Source organism: Ammodytes marinus, assembly GCF_949987685.1.
Source record: "Ammodytes marinus genome assembly, chromosome: 21".
NCBI classification, from domain to species: domain Eukaryota; kingdom Metazoa; phylum Chordata; class Actinopteri; order Uranoscopiformes; family Ammodytidae; genus Ammodytes; species Ammodytes marinus.
In genome coordinates, this window is record NC_137225.1 from 17,098,065 (window position 1) to 17,123,369 (window position 25,305).

Sequence of the window (25,305 nt, forward strand, 5' to 3'; positions counted from 1 at the left end):
ACGCACTTTACATTTCACTTGGGTGGTCCGATATCTTCGCTGTATTGAAGTCGGGTACTGAACTTCAATTGAGCGCGCTGCTGTTAATCAGTAATGCCCTTATCTGAATATTGTAGAAGGTGTTACAATTAAAATGTGTTTTGCATTGTGAGAAACAATTGAATTTTTGCCATCTCAAGTAGCCTTCTTTTTTCCTCGCTTGCTTTACTTCGAAGGGCAACATAACTTCCTCTCTGTTACTATGTAAAACGAAGCTCGCCAACGGCCATCATGCCTTACACACACGGCAGAGAAACACAGCAGCAGCGGCGGCTTTTACTCACACAGGCGAATCCAGTAGTCGCGCATGCCGAGCAGCGCGCGGTAAAAACTCTGAAGTATCGTCATGAAAACTGCGAGTCCGCAACACTGAGCCGAGATGAGATGACAGCAGGAGTCCTAGCTCCCTCTTTTCCTTCTCCACTCTGACGATATTGGATCTTATGTCAGGATGTGGACTCGCCTTGATCGCACCCCCCGCCCGCCCCGCACGAACACTTTCTAGCTCATTCAGCACTGGGTGGGACAGTCTCGTTCAGTCATTCAGAAATCTCGAATGTAAATGCCTCTGTAACTTTCCCCTCTGACTTCTTACGCTTCTGTGTTGCTCACAATTTATCAGAGATAAAATCTAACTAAGTAGCTTAAAGTAGCCTACTTCAACGCGCACACTACAACTAGGCTATGTGGGCAAATATAGCACCTTCTCATATCATATAGCCTAGCCTACTTCTTGTCCATTAATAAAGTAGGCTAAATGAGTAAATGTTCCTTTATGGTTTGATCCTACTTCTTTAGATAATTCAACTAGCCTATTTAAAACCCCACCTTGGATCAGCTGGAAAAGGTCACAAAGACGAAAACAAGGCTGTTTTTCTTGGCTCATTAAAAGTGGACTTTTTAGAGATATGTGGTTCTCACTCGAAAGCAACAATCACATACATTTATAGAATATTATGCATCGCTGGTTTACACTACCCAACAGTTAATAAAGTAGTTCAATAAAGAGTAACCTTAAACAACGAAAGCAATAAAATGTAACATGTGGATGCAGAAATATTAATCTAATACATGGACAAGACCTTTTTGTGACATAGACAAGATTTTCCCTACCACCAAAGAAAATCTGACTTGCCACAAAAACATGCAATCAATCATTTAAAATATTGAGACATTTCTGCTGTTTCTAGATTGAGGCAATATTTTGACCTATATGTCTTTTGCCTGAAATAGTCAAATTCAGAAGATATTTAGTCTAGAAAAACTTCAGCATGAGCCTTTAAAAAGTTTCTCAGTAAACTAAAGGAAGCTGGAGAGACTTTCTGTGCACCTTAAAACCCCTTATAAATATTCAGCCAAACAGAAGATGTGATTCATAGACAGGGATAGTCTAAATGATGCCACCTGGTGGTTTAGTAAAGGGTGGTGTTGATTTTGCACTGAGCATTTAGTATGGGGTTATCCCCTTGTTATTGCACACACAATGCTTATAATTAAAAATATAATTTATTGTTTTTAAAACGTTTGAGATTGGTGGAGTTTATGATCATTTTAGAGATCAGTGTGTGCTTGCTATACATGAAACAGTTTTTATAACACCAATGTAGATCAGTGTCTAATCCTTTTTTATCATGTGTTGTAGAACTGAACTTGTTGAACAATCCCCAGACAGATTACATGGCAACAAGTTAGTATTACATACTAACTTAATTGCATATTTTTCAATCGGGCGTAGATGGTTAAAGGTGAAGTAAGCAATTTATGTATGTTAATATAAGTGTTAAATCGCTCTTTATTCATACAGTGATCACTTACATAATGTGCGCGTTTCATAAAGCCGATCTCTCAGTCAGCTGCTCTGCATGTAATCGGCAAATAAATGTTTGTCATATCCCAAAATTAATATCCAATCACAAGAGAGAACGCTACAAACCGACACCCGTCTCACTCATGGTCTCACTGCCAGTGCACGCCAGAGGACAGATGGGTGAATGTTTATGCGCCCACAATGGTGGAGCAGGTAAAAATCCTTCCCAATGTCTGTTTTGATGGTTTTTAACATGTTTTATCACAATTACTTATCTGAGATGGTGCTAGATAACTCGCTGTTTAAAGACCGCAGTGCATTAATGTGGTGACGTAGGGTCGAGCGAGGGGACTGCTAACTGCAGAAACTGACAGGAAATTAGCTAAAAGAACCATTCCGCTTACAGCACCTTTAACCTTGCTGACCTTGCTCCTAACTCACCACTCTCTGTTCAGACACAACAGGCAAGCAGCTGGCTGAATCCACAGTGAGTGACTGCAGCAGCATGGCACGAAAAAGCACAGCTTCAGATCAATGTTCTTAGGACCAATAGTTCTGTCAAACCTACTGCTGCCTCAGGGGCCTATCAGTTGTGGTCCTCCTCAACCCAACGTGAGAAAGGACCTTCTCAAACACATAAGAGAAAACAAACTGGGCCCTGGAGTGACATTTTCCTTTGCTTTTATAGCATATGAGTCATCCTGACATATGAAAAACAAATTTCAGTCTAGCTCTCTGAAATGTGTGTGGGCTGGTGCTGAAGGTGTGAGGGGAGATCTGGGGGAATGCTCCACTTGATCCTGATTGGACCAGACTTGAGTGGTCTGTATCTCTGCCACTACATTCAGCACACAGGGACAACTCAAAGATATTTATTCTCAAGAGCGCTTTCAGAACAGAACTCTCGGAAAGATGCCAGTGATGTCGGTGGTTATTTGCTGTTAATTGGGTCATGCTGTCTGGTAGTTTCTTTTATCCTCCAACTCACACTGCTACTGGGAGATGAAAAGGGGAAAGAGCTGCAGTGTTGTGTGACAGTGAGCCCCTGGGGGCAGTGTTGTACAGGCTTTCTTTTCAGCCCGTACTGCTGTACTGTAGATAAGAGCTGGGAGAACACAACAGCCCTGAGAAATGCCAGTACAGTAAAGCTTGCAAACGATGCAGTGAATTTGATTGTATAAGCTGACTGCTCCAGACGAGGAGATTATTTTGAGTTCTATTAAGGCAACATACTAAGTTATGGGAAAATTTAGGTGTTTGAAAAAAATAAAAAAAGATAGTTATTTTTTGTGTTATAGGAGAAGGAGTTATATAAGACTGTATTTTAAACTCATATACACATTTGATATTGTTTTGAGTGGTAAGGATGATTGAACAGTAAGTTTCATAATAAAATATGTTTGAATTGATTAGAAGATATTTGCTGTGTACGTTCATACATAGCACTGTTTGGTGTTCTTCCCTATTCATGAAGTTACTCATCTTGGGTTGTGCTATAAACAACCTCTTCTGTATTTGTATCTGCTAATTTGCTAATTGTTGTTTATACATCTATATCTAATTCTGTATTTTGACATTTTGGTATTTCAAATTGTCAGTGAGAACAGACAGTGCCCACAGCTGAAAACTAAAGAGTTTTTTCCCCCCCACTTGTGTTTGACAAGACCATCAGCACAATGAGCCACAAGCCTTGTATGCTTTATTGAGCGCAGCGGCTCTGTTTTGGGGCTGTAGGAAATTCACAACCATTAAATTAAACATTGTCCTGTAGCCAGTAGCCTATTACAGGAGCCACTCTTTTCAGCCAATCCCTAAGCACCACTAAAAAATAGATGCTGGGAAAATGAGGCTGGATAATTGACAGCAGGTCAGCTGGCCAGAGAAACCAAAGGGGAAAAGAGAAGAAAAAAGAACAGTGGCACATTTCCCAGACTTAAGATGTGTGTGTGTGTGTGTGTGTGTGTGTGTGTATAGCCTACTCTTACTAATTGAAGGTCAATTCGTCTTTTTAGTGAAACAACAGGTTGATTTACCCACACTCCTAGCTGCTGTTGTGAAAAGGCAGGCAATCTAGCTGTTGCGTAAGAGGCCATGGGAAGGGGAAGACAAAGCCGAGTGAAGAGGTGATGAATATGGTAAGTGGAGACGACGCGGGGTGGAGGAGCAAGGGGCTTAGAGGCAGTAAAATCCTCACATTAACCGATTGCTATGGATATTCCCAGGCTTCAGAAAGGGGATCTGCTCCAGATTTTGTTAAACCGATCCAAAAAACGAGCCCATGTCTAGGCCTTAGTGGCTGTCCGAGGCAATAGAAATGTCTGTGTGAGAGGGACTGCGTGGGGTGAGCGGGTGTGTGTGTGTGTGTGTAATATCGGCAAGTTTGAGTGGGGTTAAGAAGCAAGCAATAGCAGCCACAGTCACTTGACGTTCAAAGAGGGGAGATCAAAGGACAGCCCCTTTCTTCGGTCTCCTTCCTCGGGATTAAAGAGATCATCAATAATAATGGCACACTGGGCAAACTGGAGAGGAGCATGAGCGAAAGTTGATAGGGCTCTCACCTGTGTGTTTGTGTGTGTGTGTGTGTGTGTGTGTGTGTGTGTGCGCGCGTGTCTGTGCGCGCGTGTCTGTGTGTGTGTGCGTGTGTCAGCAAGTGGGAGCAGAAACCGTAAGCGGGGAGTGTTTTTTCTGGAACTGCACCTGAACCATTCTTCTGAAACATCATGCAATATTCATTACAAGGACATGTGTTCACTTCTCACTTTGGACTTACAGCCGATTTCCTATTAAAATGAACGTATGGATGTGTGTATGTTCCTGTGAGCTTCTGCACGCATGCCTCTCCTGCATCGTGGAACAGAAAAAAAACTGTGATTGTTAACAGCCAGTGATGTGTAGTTTATATATGAGAGCGAAGAGAGAGAATATAAAAAATTATGATGTAATGCATACTGTCAAGCCTATACAAAAGAGCTAGTATTTCTATATGGGCATTGTGTGTTTGAACTTTAAGCAGCAAGCAGGCACAGCTCCGCATTCACCTCCATTATGTGTCCTTTTTATGCGACATTTACATCATGTGGGATGGAAGGTAGCAATGGAAATTATTCCCCTATTGAGACTATTGAAAATGTTGCTCTCCTTCTATGGGCAGACTTGTATTGGCACCAATTAATACTGACAAAATGGCAATGGAAAGAAACTTCAATCCTTAAATGTTTGCCAAAAGTAATGTTACCAATATAACAAAACCCTATAAATGGTTACTAACACTGAGTGAAATGTAAACACTATCACATCAGTGCATATACTATAGGCCTCAATATAGGCCTGTTTCCATTTAAATTAGCATTAAATTACCTTGAATGACTTTGGCTGCCTGACGGGATCAATGTGTGTTTGCTTGTTCAGGCACGTAGAGCGCCAAGTCGGATACTGTATATAAGAAATCCCAGTAATTGTACTTGTGACTTGTTGATGTGAACAGTTTGCAAAATGACTTATGACAATGGGGGAGGGCACACTTTAAGGACTCAATTCAAATAGCTATACAACAATACCAAACAATTAAACATCCTATGCCATTTGTTTGATCAGATAAAGAACAAATAACTGCTAACTGTCTTATTGTTTTATTCTTTACTTTGAATACATAAAGACTTGAATAGGGATATGTTTATTCCAAATGAGGCTTTTTTTCAAACCTGCAGAAGATGAGTAGGACCTAATTCAGCTTAAATTCAGAGTTTGCATTCATCAGTGAGTGCGGCATCACTTCATATCAGTGCTAGCAGTTGTATAGGCATGAGTGTATAGCTGATACGTTAGCTGTCTGATGGTCACCTTTGAAATTGTTAACATTCAGAAAACGTTTCATTCTATATGAATACAATCTAATTAGCTCAATCTTTGAAAGCCCTCAAAAATGTGATGTTGAGGTTTTCAATGGATGTTAATTAAGGTTAAGAGGTTTTAATTAAACGGTCCAAGACCACGTGTGAACCCTGTATTTACACATACAGTGTGAAAAGTGTCAAAAACAGGCAAAGTGCAGTCAGACCATGATCTTTTCCTATTCTTTTCCTCTTCCGTCACAGCCTTTCCCCCAGGAGGAGAAAAAGCAGCGGAAGCTAATTAATTACAGTGACTGACGACTCAATGGTGAAGATCTACGGAGGTGATACATTGTGTCGTAGTCCAATGATGACAGTAATCTGAAGCAATCCCCCTACCTTCACTACACACCAACCACAGTGGACTGCTCTCCACATTGCCTCATGATTTATCACTCCAGCCCACTCCCCCCCTCTGCTCGGTTTGAATCTCAGTCTTCTAGCTTCCTTCCAGTTACAATAAGGTCCGCAACTAATGCAGGTCAAGGGTCAGAAGACAGACACAGTAGCAGCAGTATAATATTGGATCATCGGTGACCACTGACTGACCACACAGCACTAACATCTCTGCTCTGTACTTCCACTACATTCATTCATCATATGACAAACTCGGGCGCAAAAAATTATGATGTTCATTCAAGTGCAGCTGTGGGGCAACTGCTGCAGACGTGTGGCAAGTCTGTGTGCCACATAACACACGTGCACAGACAAGGTGCAAACTTTACATTATCAGCAAGTAATTACGTCTCAAAATTGCACCTAGGAAATGTGTGAGAGACACTTTGACTATACAGCAGTGTGTGTGTGTGTAGCACTACCAGAGTTAATCCCTTCAACACTTCACCTGATAGATGGCCTTCATTATCTCTCTCTTCCTCAGGGAAAGCAGCTCCAAATGTCTCTCTTGATCTTTTTCTTTTTAAATCAATAACTACAAACACAATAGTAGAACCAACTGAATCCTCTATTGTCCCTTATTGTCTTGTTGCACTAAATTGACAATAGATGTGAAATGATAAAAAGTGCTGGGAAGCAACTTCATATTTTGACAGATTTCATTAACTGGAAAAGGAGATGATTGTCGAACTCTTGGGGGAAGTCAGTTGCAGCAAATATTAAACAGCATTAAATAAATGTTTGCCGAGAGTCAATTTTAAGCCATTTGAATTAAGTAGAAGTAGTTATGCTGATTTTCCAATTTGCAGTAAATGGGTTTAATTAGCTGACTGTACCACCGTGTTGGCTGGGTTTGGAAATGCTGTCTTTTAACTGGCATAATTACAAGGGATGAAGGAGAATGCCAGTGTGTGTAAGGCGTCTTTGATTCAACGTGCACAATGTAAGGGGACGACGTTTGGATTTATAGAGGGAAACATAGAAGCACCCAGTGCTGGATGCCAGTAACACTCAGCATCAATACTGCATGCAGTAATGCTGAAAGCCACGCGCTTCAGACCATGAGGCACAGAAGAGGGCTAAAATAAGACCCAGCAGCCACTGAGCTTTACAGCTCAAATACGCTCTTATGTGGGGGGGAAAAAAACAGTTCTGCATTCATCATATTGTATTTGAGGAGAAAACTGGGTCAGATGGATAATAATGCAGATGGTTCGGTTTGGGCAAAGTGAAACTACTCCCTGGTCAGCTAACCAAGGCTTTATGAAAAACACTGGCTGCTGTGCAAGACTGGCTTTCAACACAAGAGAATTATAAAGAAGAGAGTTTGATTTGATGGCCCCTTGATCCAATGTCCAATCTTTATACAAGGTGTAATCTCTCTTTGCAGTAACCGCAGTACTAAATCATTTATTTGTATTACTGTTGACACTATACACATGCTGAATAACTCACACTGCACACATATTAATTCATAATACGCTATGAATTATGTATTTTCACACATGTCCTGCCACCAACCTGTGCTGCTCTGGATGGTTCTGACGGTGGTGGTGGTGTGTGCGGGCGAGTTGTTCCTCCTGTTGCCCACCATGAGGCCGGCCTCCTCCTCCTCCTGTGAGCAGCCTTTCTCTATGGCACGCACGTAGCTGTGGCTCCGCATGCGGAAGCAGCTGGGCATGGGCAGGTCCAGGGCATCTACAGCCTGAGACTCCATCTCACTGAACACTGACTCACACACGGCCTCGATCTGCCCATTCACCTCCACCTCGCTCACCTGTAGAGGGGCGCACACACAAACACGCACACAGACATACAGTAGGTGCACGCCAAAGCAAAGGAAAAGAAAATTATGAAATAAAAAATGCACTGGCACACACACCAGTGGCCAGACAAAAGGTAAGCGAACAATATTACAATGTTTCAGAGCGACTTCGCTGATTAAAGCTTCACTAGGCAGTAATCTTATGTAAACACTTATGACACTAATTGGAAGCTGCGACAGAAGACAGTGTTCCAGCGTTCTCGTAATTTAAGGCAGGCAGATTCTCCGAATTTGCCAAAATTCAATTCTGTTGTTTTTATATGCAACACTTCTCTGCTCGTGGAGCAATAACAAACTGTGAATGGCCTTTTAAGAGAGTGTGAGAAAGCTCCTACTGACAAAAGTACACTTCTCACTTTGGCTCCCTGCCATGATTTCCTGTGGAATGAATGAATGCTGTGTGTCTGTGTGTGTGTGTGTGTGTGTGTGGTGTGTGGTGTGTGGTGTGTGTGTGTGTGTGTGTGTGTGTGTGTGTGTGTGTGTGTGTGTGTGTGTGTGTGTGTGTGTGTGTGTGTGTGTGTGTGAGAGAGTCTGCCTGCATGCTTTTCCTGCCTCTCAAATCCATTATGAAAAAGCAATCAAAATGTGACTTTGCAGTGAACTATGTTCTCAGAATAGGGTTGCAATTTTCTCTTCTTTGGTGAAGCATCACTGGTCAAGCTGTTAAACATCAGCCCACTGGGTTCACTTTAAGCATGTCACATCAGATAAATTATTTAGTATGTTATTTCAAATTGGTCAAACTTTTACCTCTTTTTACCCCCACATTGCCTTGTGAAGCTTTAAGCCATATATAGAAAAAATTAACATATATTTAAAGAAAAAGAGTGTCCATGGAGTGCAGAGGGGGAGAAATCACTGTAGGGTAAAACTTCAAAGGGCTATACAACAGACTGAAACACTACAAGTGTTGTTAGTAAAAGGTGATATTTCGAAAGTGCCAAAGCTAGAACTACTAGGGAGTTGAAATGTGGTTCAAGTAAATCTAACACCCGCATAATCAGCTACATTAGTGCAGTTGGGGTCCGAAGCAAAAAAACACACAAAAAAAAGCAGCTTGGTTAGACGAGTGTGTGTTACAGATAGGGTTGTGTGAGGGCAGGTGATGTGAAGCTCCATTCCATTCCTTGAATTAGCCCTCGTTCAGCTACTCCAAAAATAAAGAAAAGTCTGCTAGAGGGGGAAAAAACTAAGGAATGGGATGTAGCTTAAGAGACTGAAATGTTTGGTGTGGGTGTCAGTGAACAGAGAAAGTACAGTAAGATAAGTGTGAGTATGAGCTGTAAAGCTTGGAGTCAGAAAGGTTTTGGGACCTCGAATCAATCAACTGATGCTAAGCCTTTTCTTTTGTGTGTGTGTGTGTGTCGGTTCACACTCTATGCACATACAACATGAGAGTGGGACAGAGCAGCCTAGCAGCACCCCTTTAATTCACTGGTATGCCAGGTCCAGAGTGTCATTCTCCTCTAGACCTTCTCCAGGACTTGAAGGGACGTCTCAAGGGTCCATCTTTCAGCCAGAGAGGCAGACTGGTGCCCCCGGGCAAGGGAGGGGGAGTTCATATCTCCGTTACCCCAGGCAAAAAAGGTAAACCAAGCTCCCCTGTCACTGAAAGTAATGCAAGTATGAAACTGTGCTCAAAATCTAACATGACTAATATCTTATTTTGCAGCAGCAATGTCATTCTCAGACCTCCACCGAGTGTCTTCTGCCCAATTTTCCCACTTGTTCAATACATATGAAATCAAGGCAAATGCCCATTATTATTTGGAACTAATTCCATTTTTAATTGCTAATATATTCCTATGACTGCTGCTCGCTCATTCTTGTTTTTAATTTCTTACATAACAGATGCCACATTGGAGAGAACATTTTTAGCCTGTCATTTTGCCTTACAAAGTATGATGAGGAAGAAGGATTATATTAGGATAAAGGAGGGGTTTGAGGGGGGGTTTTCTGAATGCCCTACTGTTTAATTAGCCAATCTGAAATATGCCTGCAATCATCTGAGCTCCAGAAAACAGTGCACAGACGTACACACTAATTGGGAGATTGGGGGTTTTCGTACTATCTCGTTTATATTTTGCCGGATGGTGACCTGATTGTTAATTCAGGCCTCAGGACGTCTACGGATGGGATTTCCTCCCCCCTGCACGACCTTATTGTTGGACATAGCAGTGGAGGTACAGGGGGTAAGGGGCCGACGGCATGGCACGGCCCACCGGGTGCCACTAACCTGGCTGATGGTGCTCATGGCTCTCATGTAGCTCTCGTTTCGCGAGCGGAATTTAGGCGAGGCCAGCAGCCCTGCCGGGTCCAAGCTGTCCAGACTCCTATTGATGGAAACCTCACTCACCGCCCGCAGGTAGCTGTGACTCCGGATCTGTAGCTTTGGCGAATGATCGGTGGAAATCCTGCCGCAAGACAAGGAAAGAAAGAAGACAGGAGGGACAAAAAAAAGGAAAGATAAGCGATGAAACGAGAGTGAGAGAAGGTATTTTTGGAAAGTACTAGGCAGTGTGTTTGAACCCAAAGATACAGATCAATCCAAAATTGCTTCAGGAGACATCCTTATCTAATCAACAAGTGCAGTGGTAATGAGTAACACTCGCAGTAGCTTAGGTTGTCTGTCCTTGAAGCACCTCAAAGCATTTTCTGAAACACCCAATGGTAAAACCACCCATTTACAAACTGTATGCCACGGGAGGTTGTGTGTGTGTGTGTGTGTGTGTGTGTGTGTGTGTGTGTGTGTGTGTGTGTGTGTGTGAGGTAATAGTCAATCTAAAGACTTTCACAAAAACACAGCTATAATGTGGACACAATAACACACGCACATTCCAAAACACTTCCCCGTCTCCAAGGTAGATGAATAGGTGTCTCATTAGTTCTCACCTGCCTCCAATCCCATCGCTCAGCATGCTTCACGCCTACGTGCAGGTGTGTGAGTGTGTGTGTGTGTGTGTTTGAGTGCATGTGGAAAAAGTGTTTGTGCAGGTTACGCAGCCGTTGGATGCCAGCTAAACAATTCATTAATCAGGGGAAATAAAACCTAAAAAGCTGACTCGTGTTCCCTTTGAATGAACATCGCGGCCTACTAAACTAAACTTTGAGGAAACTTAACAGTGCACAGGGACAAATGAATACAACTCACATTTAAAAGTTTAGACTGAACTTTTATTCTAACCGAGGAGCAATATGCCCTATTTATTTCACACTCGGTTTTCTCAATTTAGCTTGTGGTTGTATAAAGCATTTACAAACAAACACTGTATACACACACAACTATTATGACCATTTGCCCCTAGTTGAGGTCTGCTTAAATAATGTATTATCTTTCTTAGAATAGCGCAGGCACCATGGCAAAGCAAACTCGATTAGTCATTCTTGAGGGGAAAATGTAGGCGGGAGGACAGTGGGTGTAATGACAGGACAGATAAGCAATTGAGATTGGAATAAAGGTGATGATTTTGGAAAAACAGTCACTCATTTTTAAATATGTCCCTATTTTGTCACATTGTCCCCCACACTTTTTTACTACTGAGCACAATCGAAAGCTACTGTGTCAAAATCTTTCTGTGAGCAGCCTTACTCACAGCAGTTTGTTTTATCTACACAGTTCATTCTTTTTTAATCTGAGGGTTTCCCATAGAGGTGTTGTAGTAGCAGCGTAGATGTGCTGTGCTTCTGATGCATATTTTAACCATTGTTTCTCTGTCTGAGGGCTTGTCAGGAACAAGCAGGAGGTGGTTTGTTGTTACAGATTTGTAGTCAAAATACAAGTTTGGTTGTCAGCTGTTGACTGTGGGTTGGGTGGTACAAATGAAGCAATCTGAATAATACATTTAGTCAAGAGAGTAATTGTAAGAATATAATTATGTGATGTGGTTATGTCTCCTTTGGTGATGTTTACTAAAAACGACAAAAGGTTTCACGTGGTTATCATTGAATTCTTTTTATTCCAAATAATGAAATTTAAAGCCGAAAAGAAGCAAGGAACGACACTTATCACTTCCTTTAGAAGCAGGGATGTTTTTATAGCAAGAATTAACAGGAGGAGTGATTAAAGAAAGCTATACAAATGGTTTGAATGTCCATATTAGCATCTGGCTATTGTTTTGACATAGCTATACTATAAAAATATGTATATATTATTTTACTATTCCCTTTTTTCACAAGTCTTTATGTACTATGTTTATTGTTTATCTGTATGTAACATTTCCCATTGTCCTCACAGTATCTCAAAGTATTGGCAATTTTCTTTCTGGGCCTCAGGGAAATTGATGATAGAAATGAGAAGGTACGTCATTCATGATCTAAATGTACATCAAAGAATCTCTGAGATGGTATTACTCATCCCTGTCAGGTAGCTGGTGAATGTGGATAATGCACAAGGGAATAAATCCACAGACTAATCTACCACCACCATTATTCCTATCCACATTTCCTCTTGAGTTTCCTGTGGGGCTGATTATAGCAAGAACTAATGGTGTCTATTGTGGCGATTTGAATGGCAGACCATAGCCCGTAATCAGTACCAACTACGGGTGAAAGTTCAGCGTCTCCCAGGGTGACCCTCTCCGGAACAAGAGACATTAATGAACACACGTTGCTCTCTGCTAGTCAGAAAATCAGGGCTGGCTCAACCTGATTTCATCAGAGTTGTTGTCTCCTACTTCTTCTTCCCAATCGTCTCACTTTCATCCCTCGTTTATAGAGCCTGACCGATTAAACTGCCAGACGATTATTGCCTATCTGAGAATCATCATTGGCCAAAAGATGATGATGTTAACACCTTTATTTTTCCTAATAAAATGCAGGGAATGTGTCAGTTTGGTTTTACTTAGAAATGGGTTTCCAGTGACTGTACTTAATATGTTACTTGCTTATACACATACCTATTACCTGCATATAAAGATAATAATAAATTCATCATTTGTAAATATAAGCTATATTCATGTTTGCCTTGAAAGACAAATGCCTAATGTCTGAGTTTCACCATGCCCCAGGTAACGTTAGACATATTTTTAACTCTATTTATTTATTTTTTCCTCTTTGATTATGTGCGAATAAAAGCCTGAAGAGTAATGTCGGACGTTTGAGGGATGAAAGGACAAAAAGATGGAGATGTGATTTACTGCAACCCTTTTATTCAGGATGTGTGGTTGAGGCATAAAAAATAAACACTGTCAAATCTAGGCCAAGAATAAATGAATTTTGCGACAACAAGAAAGACGACTGTTAGTGATTGTGGGAAACAAAGAAGGTTGATATTTACTCCTATGCCTGCTGTTCTCTCAGGAATAATCCTAGCCATTTAAACATATGTTTTATCTGTGCGCTGTGTGTTTTAATAAGGAAGAAGGTTAGCATTGGGTCAAGGGTAAACAAATCCCACAACTTCTCAGGAGAAATATATGACCAGTCACAGAATGTCATATAATGGGATTTTTGAGCACATGAAAGACCAAAGCCGATTATTTAATCACTGCGGAGTGTGACAACAGACTTGTGCCAGCTCCCAAAAGCACAGTGTGAAAACAAGACGTCAGCTGCTCCCGCGTCTTTCTCCATTTCCAATGTGCAGCACTGCAGCTTAGTTTGTTCCACTGGGTTCCATCAGATGATGATGGCATTCCCCGGGCCAAATTCAAGTCATTAGTGGGCCCCCAAGCTGTGCCACTTGCACTTACATAAGCATGTGAGTGTGTGTGTGTGTGTGTGTGTGTGTGTGTGTGTGTGTGTGTGTGTGTGCGTGCGTGCAGCCACTAACAGTGACTGAGCACCCACTGGTGTTCTTCTCATTTCTGTAATCTGTATATTACACAGCTAATAAGTCACAGCCCTGTGCTGCAACATAAGACTTGTGTGCCCAAATTTGTCACTGTTTCAAGATAGTATGATGGAAATTCTTTTGAATGTTTATGAGTTTTTTTTTACAATATTCAGAGGGTTAGTTCATGTCCAGAAATTTTAAAAAAAAGTTGGAAGGCCATATGTAATGATACACCAATGGAAATGCATACTTTAGTATAACTTTTTTGTTAACACATTCACATCATTTTTAAAGTCACAGCCATCATTTCTGACAGTTACGATGATATTGTACTCAGCACAGTAATAGGGACAAGGCGACACCACTAGAATGACGTCAGTGAAACAAGATGATTGACACCACATCGGTTTGAGATCAAACCTAAGGAGACCCGATCTGAAATGTCAACAATAATCCTTCATTGCACAAAATATATGTGCACGGAACGCACAATTATGGCAAGTCGTTTTTCTTGTTCTAGCCTTATTGGACGTCTTTGTAGTTGTGTTGCAGCATTCCCAGATGTCAGCAATGAGCTTGTTCAGGACAATGCTAATACTACTCATTGAAACATGAGCTTAAATAACAAAGAAAAAAAACTTCTAATGTGAACTCTAATTAACTTAATTGTGGACAATGTCGTCAGCTTAAAGTCAGAAATTGTCCTGGTAGGATGAATATTTCTGAATACATTATGAGCTCACAGTGTGATAATATGCTGCTGAGCGGAGGAGGCTTCATGCAACAAGAAACAACTTCATCAAAATCTTCAAATGATGAAGCTCAGCTTTTGAAATCAGCTATTTAAAAAAATAGTTGGTTTGGGAGAAAGACAATATTTCCGACATGTTCTCCACCCACAATGCATTTCTTGAGAACATGGCATTTATTTTTGAAGAGACTTCCTTCTGCACATTAACCGGCATCATGTATTTTCAATTAAGGCGCAGTCTGTTCAATATGTGTGTGTGTTTGTGTGTGTGTGTGTGTGTGTGTGGAGATACTGAGGGCAGCTATGAAGGTATTACTGTGTGTATAAGTTGTAAACACAGACTAATGAAGCTGTGGCCATTGAGTCAGGGACACAGTGTACGTCAGACTGCTGCCGAGCCGACGCATGAGTAACACTGACTGCCTTCATCTCCTTCTGTCTGTCCACTTCTCGATTTTTCGTTCATTTCAGTCAGCCTCACTGATACTGTCCACAGTGAGTTGACATTTGAACACACTGTTTAGAAGCATATACTGTATTCAAACATAATATACATACAGGCCTACACCATACATGAACACACATCAATACTGATACAATAAAAGTTGGAGTCAGCGATTCTGGAGAATGCTAGTTTTTAATATATTTTTTACGTCAAAACCAGTGAATTCCTCCTCACAATCTGCTACCTGTTCGTACTGTGTGTGGGCTGAAAAAGAGATACAGTATCAATGCACAGCGTAGGCTCTGTCAACTGGTATGTAAACAAAGGATATGATATGAAAAAATAAAAATAAATAAGAAAAAATAAAGAAAACAAAGATGGGGGCCACCGTAGCTAGCAACATGCCCATTTACAGAGCCTAACCTGTAAAGGCACACACACAGTACAGACAGGTAGCGCATCGTGATATTCACTGATGTTGACAACAAGCATTTTCCAGAATCACTGACTCCACCTTTAACTTAAGATAATACTTTTCTAATGCTAATTGCTAAACACACACTCACTTGAGCGTGGTCATCTCCGTGAGGGATGGCTGTGTGGCCTTCAGGTAGCTGGCTCTTCGTGCCTGGACCTTGGGCGAGGGTTTGGGGCTGCAGTCCGAGTCGCCGCTGTCTTCTTCTGCCATGGCCTTGATGTAGCTTCCGCTCCGCATCCGCCGGCATGGGATCTCGTCATCCTTCCCCAGTGGAGAGAAACCGCCCCAGTCATCCTGAGGCACCTGTAAAGAAGAGGTGGGAAAGGGTAAAGAGGGAGCGAATACTGGCCATCCTCCATACATCAGAGCTCATACAGATTCACTCACACATGAACAAAACACCGGAACATTCTGCTACCTCAGGCTGATATAAATACCCATATCACACGGTGCATATCACACAGTGCATTAAAAATGTTGGGTAGTAACAGTATCAATACATCTGCCTTGATCGTACCATAAGGTTGTAAGTGCCGCAGGCCTTCTTTTGTCTGTCCTGTGTTGCATGCAGCATAGCAAATGCAGGAAATTAATTGTTTTGACAAAAACCTTGCAGGAGCTTGGCCTCTGTCTGCTCACACACTAATGAAGGTAAAAAAAAAATGTTGAGCTATCTCCCAGCCCTAATCTAAAAGAGAGCAAGTCAAAGATGGTGGAGAGAGAGAGAGAGAGAGAGAGAGAGAGAGAGAAAACAAAGGGGGTTTTGTTCAGCAGAACCACTGCAGTCCCAACGTGAGTGGCTGTTAGGGCACCAGCTCTGAAGTCAAAGAAATGAGATACAGAGCGAGAAAAGAAGTGCACAAGGATCATTCAACAGACTGGTGCGTATCTAGGAGACCAAGCTCACTCTGATGTCAGGGGCAACTACAGAATGTGTTAACATATTGTCAAGGACCAGGAGATGACGTCAAAATGATTGAAATGAAAATGCAATACATTCTTTTATGAAAATCATACTTTTTAATGCTAGTTCCCTCACAGTTCATAGCAGTGCACCATATTCAAAATGTTCTAACCTGTCAATGTTGCAAAAGTGCATGAATGGTCTAAACCTTTTCTTTTTTACTGTGACACAACAGACTAACACTACAGGATCCCAAACCAGCAGGTGAAGCAGAGAACAAGTCATCTTTATAATTTAAGAATTAAAGAAAAAGCAGCTGCAGGCTAACTTGTCAGGCTGCTCTCCTTGAAATAACAGTGTTTCCCCTTCTGTCAGTCTTTCTAAAAAGAAAAAAATCATTGCTCTTTCAGGCTGGGAGAAATGTTGCCGTGCTGCAGTGAAAACATCCCTCCATAATCTGCTCTCTCTGTTCTCCAGGCTGTTAAAAATGCACAGCCACACAGACCTTTCTCACCGTCTTTTATTCTCACTCACTCTTGCTTACTGCCTTTTACTTCCTCTCTATCTTTCTCTCCTCCGGGTTATATTTGCGGCTCACCCTCTGAAATGTATGCAATTTGAAACACTTTTATCTTTTTCAATACAGAGGGAATATGAGCAGGATGGGGCAGGTTGACTTGTCTGACTGTGTGTGTTTCTCTGTGTATCTGTGTGTGTGTGTGTGTGTGTGTGTGTGTGTGTGTGTGTGGGACCATTTGGCTTAGGGACTACAGAAAACCACATCTTTTCCCTTTCATTTCTTTGTCTGTTTACCTGTGGCTCCCTCTGATCTAATAGTAGTACCTTACTCCCGCACTGTGAATAAGATATACACACGCTCACTTACACACACTGCCATGACTGACAACCACCAGTGCAGACTGAGCAGATATAGATCCATGTGCTATTTACGCTCTGACACAGATCAGATTTTTGTTTCTGGTCTATTTTCTTGTGTTTCTCTATTGTAAAAAAAATAAATAAAAAGAAAAGCTTGGTCAGGGTTTTAGTACACCCTGAGCCGTCAAAATAATCAATATAAAATTCAGCCTACTGCATTATTTCTCTTGTTGAACTAAGTATACTATCTGACACTACAGAACATCACATACGTAGTGACATACTCATGTACATGCTCACATATGAACTTTTCCATTCACACAGACACAGAGGAGTAGACAGGATTTGTGATGACTTTGAAGCGTAGTATGATGATGCCAGGGACAATATCAATATTAGACCAAAAATGATTTGAGGGGCACATGGGGCATGAAAGTATGAGGGTCGGGGCCACTGCTTCCCCTCCACGGGCACACACAAACAAACAAACAAAGAAAGGAACAGGTACATGCAAAAATAGCAGAAGAATGGAGGAGCAGCTGGCACCGCAGAATGCATGATGAGGCATGACATGCGAGAGGTGGGGGTCACTGATGTAACAGTCCTACCTGTAGGAAGTGGCAGGTGCGTCCCTGCTCGGCTTTCACTAGAGCCTTATCTAGGTTGACCGAGGCCTTTTGGTAGACCTCTCTTGCTCTGCTCACCGTCAGAGTAGAAGACCACAAGCTCTTTTTCAGCTGCACTTGGCCGTCCAGCGCGCTCACCAACGGCATGGCTCCGCCGTTTCCGCTGGAGCACGTGGAGCACTTGACGTCGTTGTTGCTGCGCGACGTCTTGAGGGAGTGGGCGCTGATGGTGTTGTAGGACTCCATGAAGTACTGCGACTGGGATTTGTCCGGGTGGCGCCCCATAGTCATGACCCCAGAGGGCATGCCTCCACCGCCCCCTCCTTGGTGGTGGTGGTAGAGGCACATCTCCCGGTCCAGCATGTCGTCTGAGCTCCAGTAGCCCGAGATGGCAGAACGCATTTTAGGCTCCGACCTGGAGCGGTCTTTGCTCTTGCTGCGCTTGCTGTGCTTCAGGGTGCCAGAATGGGAGGGCGGGTCGTCGGGACTGGATTTGCTGCCGTTCATCCTCCCGCTCCCTCCTCCACCATTCCCCGAGGGCCCCTCCAGGGAGTGGGACTTGGTGAAAAGCTTCTGAACAGAATGAACTAGGTGGCGGATTCGTCCTGGGCTGTCACTCCGTTGATGTTCTACTGCAGTGCGCTTGTACTGCAGTGTGTGGTAGCCTTCGCGCCGTACCGGTGCCTGCCGTTCAAACTGCTCTAGCAGGTTGGTGGGGATGCGGTTGTTGTTTCCACCACCACCTCCTCCACTTGCCTTACTACTACTCCCTGTGGGCCCTGTATAAGGCACCACGGCACCACACTCTTCCTTCAGCTCATGGTGAGAGCTGTAGTGTCTGCGAGGGAAGGTGCAGCTGGCCATGTCAGGGTAGGCACTGCTCTCAGACTGGAAGGAGTTGCGCTGGTTGTAGCAAGGCTGGTCCGCTGAATGAGCCTCCCCGGGGTTGAGGAAGTAGGACCGACGATCCGAGTGCCCCAGGGTCATGGAGTTGTAAGAGGGGTCGCAGGTCACCGCGTGGTGGTGACTGCGGCTGCTGGACAGGCCTTTCATTGTCATGGTGGCCGGGTCAATGTGCACATCCAACTGCTGCCACGGGAAGTTTGCACAGGCCCCAAAACTAGCTCTACAAAGAAACACACGACCATGAGGAAGACCAGACAAACAAGAAGAAAGACAGAAAAGATCATTTTAAATATCTCGTATTTGCAGACACTCAAGGCAAAGTGCAATAAGTGCATCTTCAAGAAAATGCTTTTTGACACTTTTTGTCACAAAGGAGAAAAGCTGATAATGTTGATGGGATTTAAGGTATTCTTTGATTTTTGCCCTTCAAAACTTCAGGAGGAGGATCTCTAAATATAGCAGGCACTTGGCATTTGGTCGCAGACATCCAAATCTATCCTCAAGCTTCCGCTTCCACTTCTCTGGTAGATTTCAGTGAGAAAGTGACAGGGGATCGGGAAAACAGAGAGGAACAAAGGAAGAAGAGGTATCAAGAAGAGTTCAGATCTATTTTCAACTATACTGTGTGTGCTATATTTGTTCAAGGGTACTGTTGGAGAGGAAACTCAAAAAATAGTATAGAAATAGGCAGTGGTAATACAGACACATAGGAATAGTCTGCACTGATTTTTAATCCCTCATATTATTCGACAGATGATGTGACAGACCAGGTATTAATCAAAAGGTACATTTATTTTTCCTTCACAGTACAACTGCTCAGTGTGCACGCCTGAACATCCCCCCACCCACAAACACAAACAATTATCACAGCCTGAATCTACACTTTTCTTCTATTCCTCTAGTTCTACTCTACGGGTAAACTAATTGGCCAGTAAAACCCAGTTGACAACTTTGAGGCAAGCAGCAATAAACAACCTTTCCCTTTCATGGTGACATGAAAACAATGGCATCCGTCAGCGCCCTTAAACTGCCTTCCTTATCCATCTGGGGCTGTGGCTGGCTAGCCACACTATTTCCAATGGATTGGAGGTGAAGCTAACAAGACAATAATAAGAGCCCACGCACCTTGGTGTAATACTGTGACAGCAGTGTGGCCAAGACTGTATGGGGAATTCATTACTGCAATTTATAATGTGCTACCAAAGGCTACTGTGGTAAAGGGAAAAAAGGGAAAAGTAAGGAGGGAGAGGATAAGAAAAACATTGAGGAAGACATAGCGGCAAAATGTGATGTGTTAGTTCCACACATAACTAGAGGACACTGTGTGGGGCACATGTATTTATGTGCATGAATAAACGTACTATTTATTACTCTCTTTGACGTGGATGTAAACTGGCTGCTGGATTAATTGAAAAAAAGAGTAAATTATTCATGCAATTTCCTTGTCTGTACTAAACCCGAGTCAAAATCAAATCACTCTAGGGGAAAATGAAGCTAATATATTACTCTGGTGGTGTTAGAGTGGAAACATACAGTAGATATAATATAGAGTGCTCAATCCCTACAGCCATCTGCATTATACTCACAAGAGTGAACTCAACCAAAGCACAATATAGCACACAGACACGCATGGTGTCCGCTTCTTGCAGGGCACTTAAAAAGTGGTCTGTGTCCAACTAAAGGTATTCATTGCAGTTGACAGAGATCCCTTCTGTTGGCCGCTGGAGCACAGAATGTGACCTAAATAAAAGGTCCTCCCGGTGATCCACAGCAGCGTGTTTGTGGCACAGCTGTCTGCAGCACTGCACTAAAGCTGAAAAGCTGAAGTCGGGTCACGCTGGCTCTCTGCCTGCTAGCCACACATACATACACATTGACATACAAATACTATAGTGTTTTTGACAGGCTGCGTATCCATGCTGGATTCTGATACTGCTAACTTGCAAAGTTCAGTTTATCAACCAGGAGAATAGGATCTGCCATGTCTGCCATGTAGGGCCCATGGTGACATGAGGAAAGCTCATAGACGGCTGTGGTTATGCATTATGCTATATGTCCATCGCAGCTGACTGACCCAGTTGTGTCTCTACCTGTCTTGTCAAGTCAACATCAGTATAGCAACAACTGGACAGGCTATATTACAAATATTACAATAGTGATAAAATATTTCGGTCGAGATACGCAAGTAAAAAAATTTGGATTGAATTGTCTTTCCATGCATGTAGTTAATTGGTTGTTTGGTCATTTCCCTCTAATGTTGCTATGTAGTGTTTCTGCTAAGTTAAGCATAACCAGCTTACACAGTGGGCGAATATTAGCATGTCATGATCAACCTTGCAAACTACTGTAGTAATTGTTTTACTAACTCCTACTCCTAGCCATGCTAATGCTTGATTACTGCTGTAGGTTGTAAGCTAATACGCCTGACATGCTAATGATTGAAGTTTGGGGTGGAACAGCCTTTATAGGCAGAACATTGATCTTATTAGAGTTGTGTGGACATGTAACATAGGCGAAATCGAAGCCTTGACAATTGTATTGTTCCGTTACAAGTAATATATGGTTGCTAAAAGCCCTGTTTCCAAATAACAAAAGCAAACAATTAAAAAACATCAAGAAGTCCCTAACAACCTGCTCCTTTTAATTGTGTGAAAAGGTTCCTAACACCACGGAGACTTCATTACATTTAATGTGATGAACAGCAAGGTGTGCAAACAAAATGCAGAAGTAGACAAAACGGGTCAGGCTACCAATGTTAATGCCCATTAGCACCTACTCTGCATCAGCACAGCGGGCTAAATTCTATTTAGATGCCATGGTTCTTTGGGCTCAGATGAGATAAATGGAAAATAGATTTTTCTGTTCTCTATCTAACACAGAAGGCAATCTTAGACACAGAGATTTAATCTACGCTTAACTTTCTTTACTTCACCCTTAGCTTTGAGAAAGCAAACAAACAAAAGTGGTATGAAAATGCAAAATAACATCGACTGCATACCGTCTTGGCGGGAAGTGGGGAAATCAATATGCCTTAGTGTGAGAAAGCCACGGCTTCTTTAGCTGGTAAAATAAAAGGCTGCTGTACGGATTGAAGTTAGTCTAATCTTCCTCAATCAACATCAAACGCTGGTTGCAAGACGGAGCTCTGGACTTATACGGAACCTCTGTGGGGCCTTCAGAGGCCACAAGGCTGCATAAGGTATCTTCTCTCAAACCTGGCTGGGATTTATCCAGAGGTTGAAAACATTTACAATCTCCTCTCCACAGGGGATCCAATCACCTCAGTGGATGAGGCTCATCTTATGTGTGTACGTGTGACTGTATGTGTGTGTGGAACAAACAGAAGAAAGAGACATAGCACAACAAATGCACGCTATTTTTCAGCTTAAGCCTTTGATCTGGCAAGCCTTTGCAGTCCCAGGCTGTTGCGTGGTATCACTTCACATACTCGATGTAAGTGTGACGTTATTGTGCACACATAAATGTGTACTGTATATTATGGATTCCTATGTTGGTAGAGGATTGCAGTAGGCAAAACACGTTTGATTGTTTTCTTAACTCAACCTGTACTTAAATACAGGCAAACAAAACCAGTATACTCCTGCAATATCAATGAACATTTAGAATTGTTTCACTCTACAAATCTACATTTTCACGCATACTTATATTTATTTGTATGTTCAAGTTTGTAAATGAATAAGAAAAGGTTCTAGCCATTCAGATATAGGTTTGGTTTAATTTGCTCAGGTTTTAAAACATCTGCCTCTGGCAATTCTGCTGCAACAAAAGTGGTGAAGAGAATTTTGTTTGTGGTTTTTAAAGCATTTAAAGATGATAAAAAGCTAGATGGTAATGTGCTTTTCCAGAAAACAATTTCCCGTTACTGGGAACAGTCCACAGACGGTACTGAGATGACTCATGAAACATAACTAAATCCTATTTGTGTCCACTTTAATGGGTCATGGCATAAGCAGCGACTAAGACTCAAAACCTTGTAAAATAAAAATGTGGTTGAACTGACCATTTAAAAATAAAGATCAACAAAAAACATTAAGCATGGTGTTCTAGAATGAATATAATTAGCATTTGGCTTTTCTGAGCGGTAGAGGTTAATTTAGAGGAAACGTTTTCTATTATTCGTAACTATTGAGGAACATACAGTTAAAAAAAACATTAATTGCTTTGCCTTGCTGCACACACACATCTAGGTATATTCAATTATTCTGTGGAGCCACTAACAGACACATTCACACACACACACACACACACACACACACACACACACACACACACACACACACACACACACACACACACACACACACACACACACACACACACACACACACACACACACACACACACACACACACACACACAAGATATTTAGCTACCAAAGAAGTAGACACAGGCAGAAAGGATGTTCTAATTGTTAATGTGTGAAAAGTGCCTTTAAAGAAATCCCCCAGAGAATGATGTTGTAGAACATTTTAGAGACAGCCAAGGGCCAAAGAGACGTTGAGGGAACTGGTAATTTTTTGTGTTTCCGGATTATGTAAAAGGAGCTTTTAGGGATGTCAGGAGAGGCTGAGAAGCACTAACTAAAATGTCTGACAGTTAAAATCCTCTTAAATGATAGATTACATTCTCCCTTGAATGTCTTGTCTGGCTGCAACAAGGCAAAACTTCACTTTTTTTGCTTTTGGTTTATATGATATAAAATAAATATCACTTGTCTATAAAACGTCTATGTCGGCGCGTGAATATGCTTGATGAAATAAGATGGACATTTATTTATTTACATTTCCTATTTTTATAGGTGTTGCAAAATGTAAGCCAAGGAAGACATGAATCCAGACAATATTAGGACAGATCAATAAAAGACAGATTATGCAACATTATTCCATTGTATGCAGGTTGTATTCAAACACTGAAAAAAAGCTTGATATTTCAACAAACCACTACTCATTTTCTTCACATCTTAAAAGAATTTATTTTTTTTAAACGAAAAGATCATCAGACCTTGTAGTAGATGCATTTTCAAGCGATGCCTGATAAGCATGTTTCTTCTCACTGTATTTGCCGCATTATGAAAACACATGCCTTCATGGATGGATTGATGTACCCAGTTTCCACCAGACAGCTCCTTTGTCACACAACCAAACTAATTAGGTAGAATGTCAGGGCTCTCATTGACAAATGGAGTGACTATGTTGAGTTATAGCTCAGGACCTGCCAAGCGCATTCTGGAGACAAATTCCTCTAGTGATGAGGTCTATTTGACCAAGGTAAACAAATTAACAGAGGCATTAAGTCTATGGGATTGTCTAGTTTTGTTTGTCTCAATCAGAGCTGCCACTGAGAGGCTCATGCTCCACAGAAATGTGTACGGACTGAAATTACAGCAAAGGAGGCAACCCGTTATGAGATTTAAGGGTTAATTTAACAAATTAAATGTATATAAAAATTACGCAAGTATTTGATGTGTCATGTGATCTTGATTTTAGTTTATATTTGATTCCATGAACATATTTAATTTACTTTGTTTTACATTGTACAAGGAGTCGCTCAATCCCAATGTGACATCTCACATGATGGTTTCATGCAGACACTACGTGTAGAAATACCGCCATAAAATATTAGAAATGTTCAGACCAAAAGATTGCTGTGCTGAAAAGCCTGCTTCCTTTTCTATACAGATGACTGCATTCATTTACTGACCTCTTGATCTTTAAAAGGGAAAAGATTGAACTGGATCTGACACTTTGCCTCATAACAAAAGGCAGTGACTCTCCTGAGATTGCTATTGTATGGCTTAAGGTCAAATCCATCATGGGCCTGCATGCAGTGGGAAGCAGGGTTAAAGAAAGCAGCTCCTATCTGTTCACCTGAGTACCATTTACGGATACAGAATGTATGATAACAATAATATAAAGCTGTCATGTGATCTGTGAGGATTCAACGAAAAGTCTGAGCTTATTTTACAGAGGTGATGTTAAAATGTCACAATGTATTTAAGATAGGATAAGATAAGATATACTTTATTCATCCCAGCAGGGAAATGTAGGTGTTCCAGCAGCCAGCATACATAAACACACAACACAACACAACACAACACATAAAGATACATATCCCACCCATACAAAAAACATGAGCCCATAATACATAGCCCAGATTTAAAAAGGTGGTATGGATGGTCCATGTGCATAAGTAGCTGTTACTTGTAGATAACAGTACAAAAAGACTAGCTCTGCCAGTGCATCGTATGATAGATAAATAAAAATTATAAAAAAGCAATCAAGTTTGCAAATATACAGGTGCAAAAATACAAATGATATGCAACTCTGGCTACAGTTTAAAAGTGTTAATGTCATCTATCCTTACTTAAAGGAGAGTCATTATAAAGTGCAATTGCAGTAGGTAAAAAAAGTGTTTTTGAATCTGTCCTTCTTGCAGCTTAGCTGCCGTAGCGTCCCACTAAAAACACTCTTCTGTTTACACACAAGACTGTGTAAGGGATGCATGTTATTGTCCATAATGTTCAACAGTTTCTGTAACATTCTTCTCCCCATTACCACCTTCAGGG

The 25,305-nt window shown here is 41.7% G+C and overlaps 1 protein-coding gene across 4 annotated transcripts in view; it reads right to left on the reverse strand.

Annotated features, from left to right (window-relative positions):
• The window catches only part of dlgap1b (discs, large homolog-associated protein 1b), a gene marked incomplete at its 5' end in the record, with an annotated part of 43,845 nt that extends 24,973 nt beyond the window's left edge, over positions 1-18,872 (reverse strand). For 3 of the 4 annotated variants that reach the window (XM_080050655.1, XM_080050657.1, XM_080050656.1), the window contains 4 exons: positions 7,654-7,909; positions 10,194-10,371; positions 15,493-15,707; positions 17,796-18,872. In XM_080050655.1, the coding sequence (XP_079906781.1) occupies positions 7,654-7,909; positions 10,194-10,371; positions 15,493-15,707; positions 17,796-18,872 (1,726 nt within the window). The remainder of the gene's footprint in view (positions 1-7,653; positions 7,910-10,193; positions 10,372-15,492; positions 15,708-17,795) is intronic. The other variant, XM_080050658.1, reaches the window with a different exon arrangement.
• Positions 18,873-25,305: the final 6,433 nt, after the last annotated feature.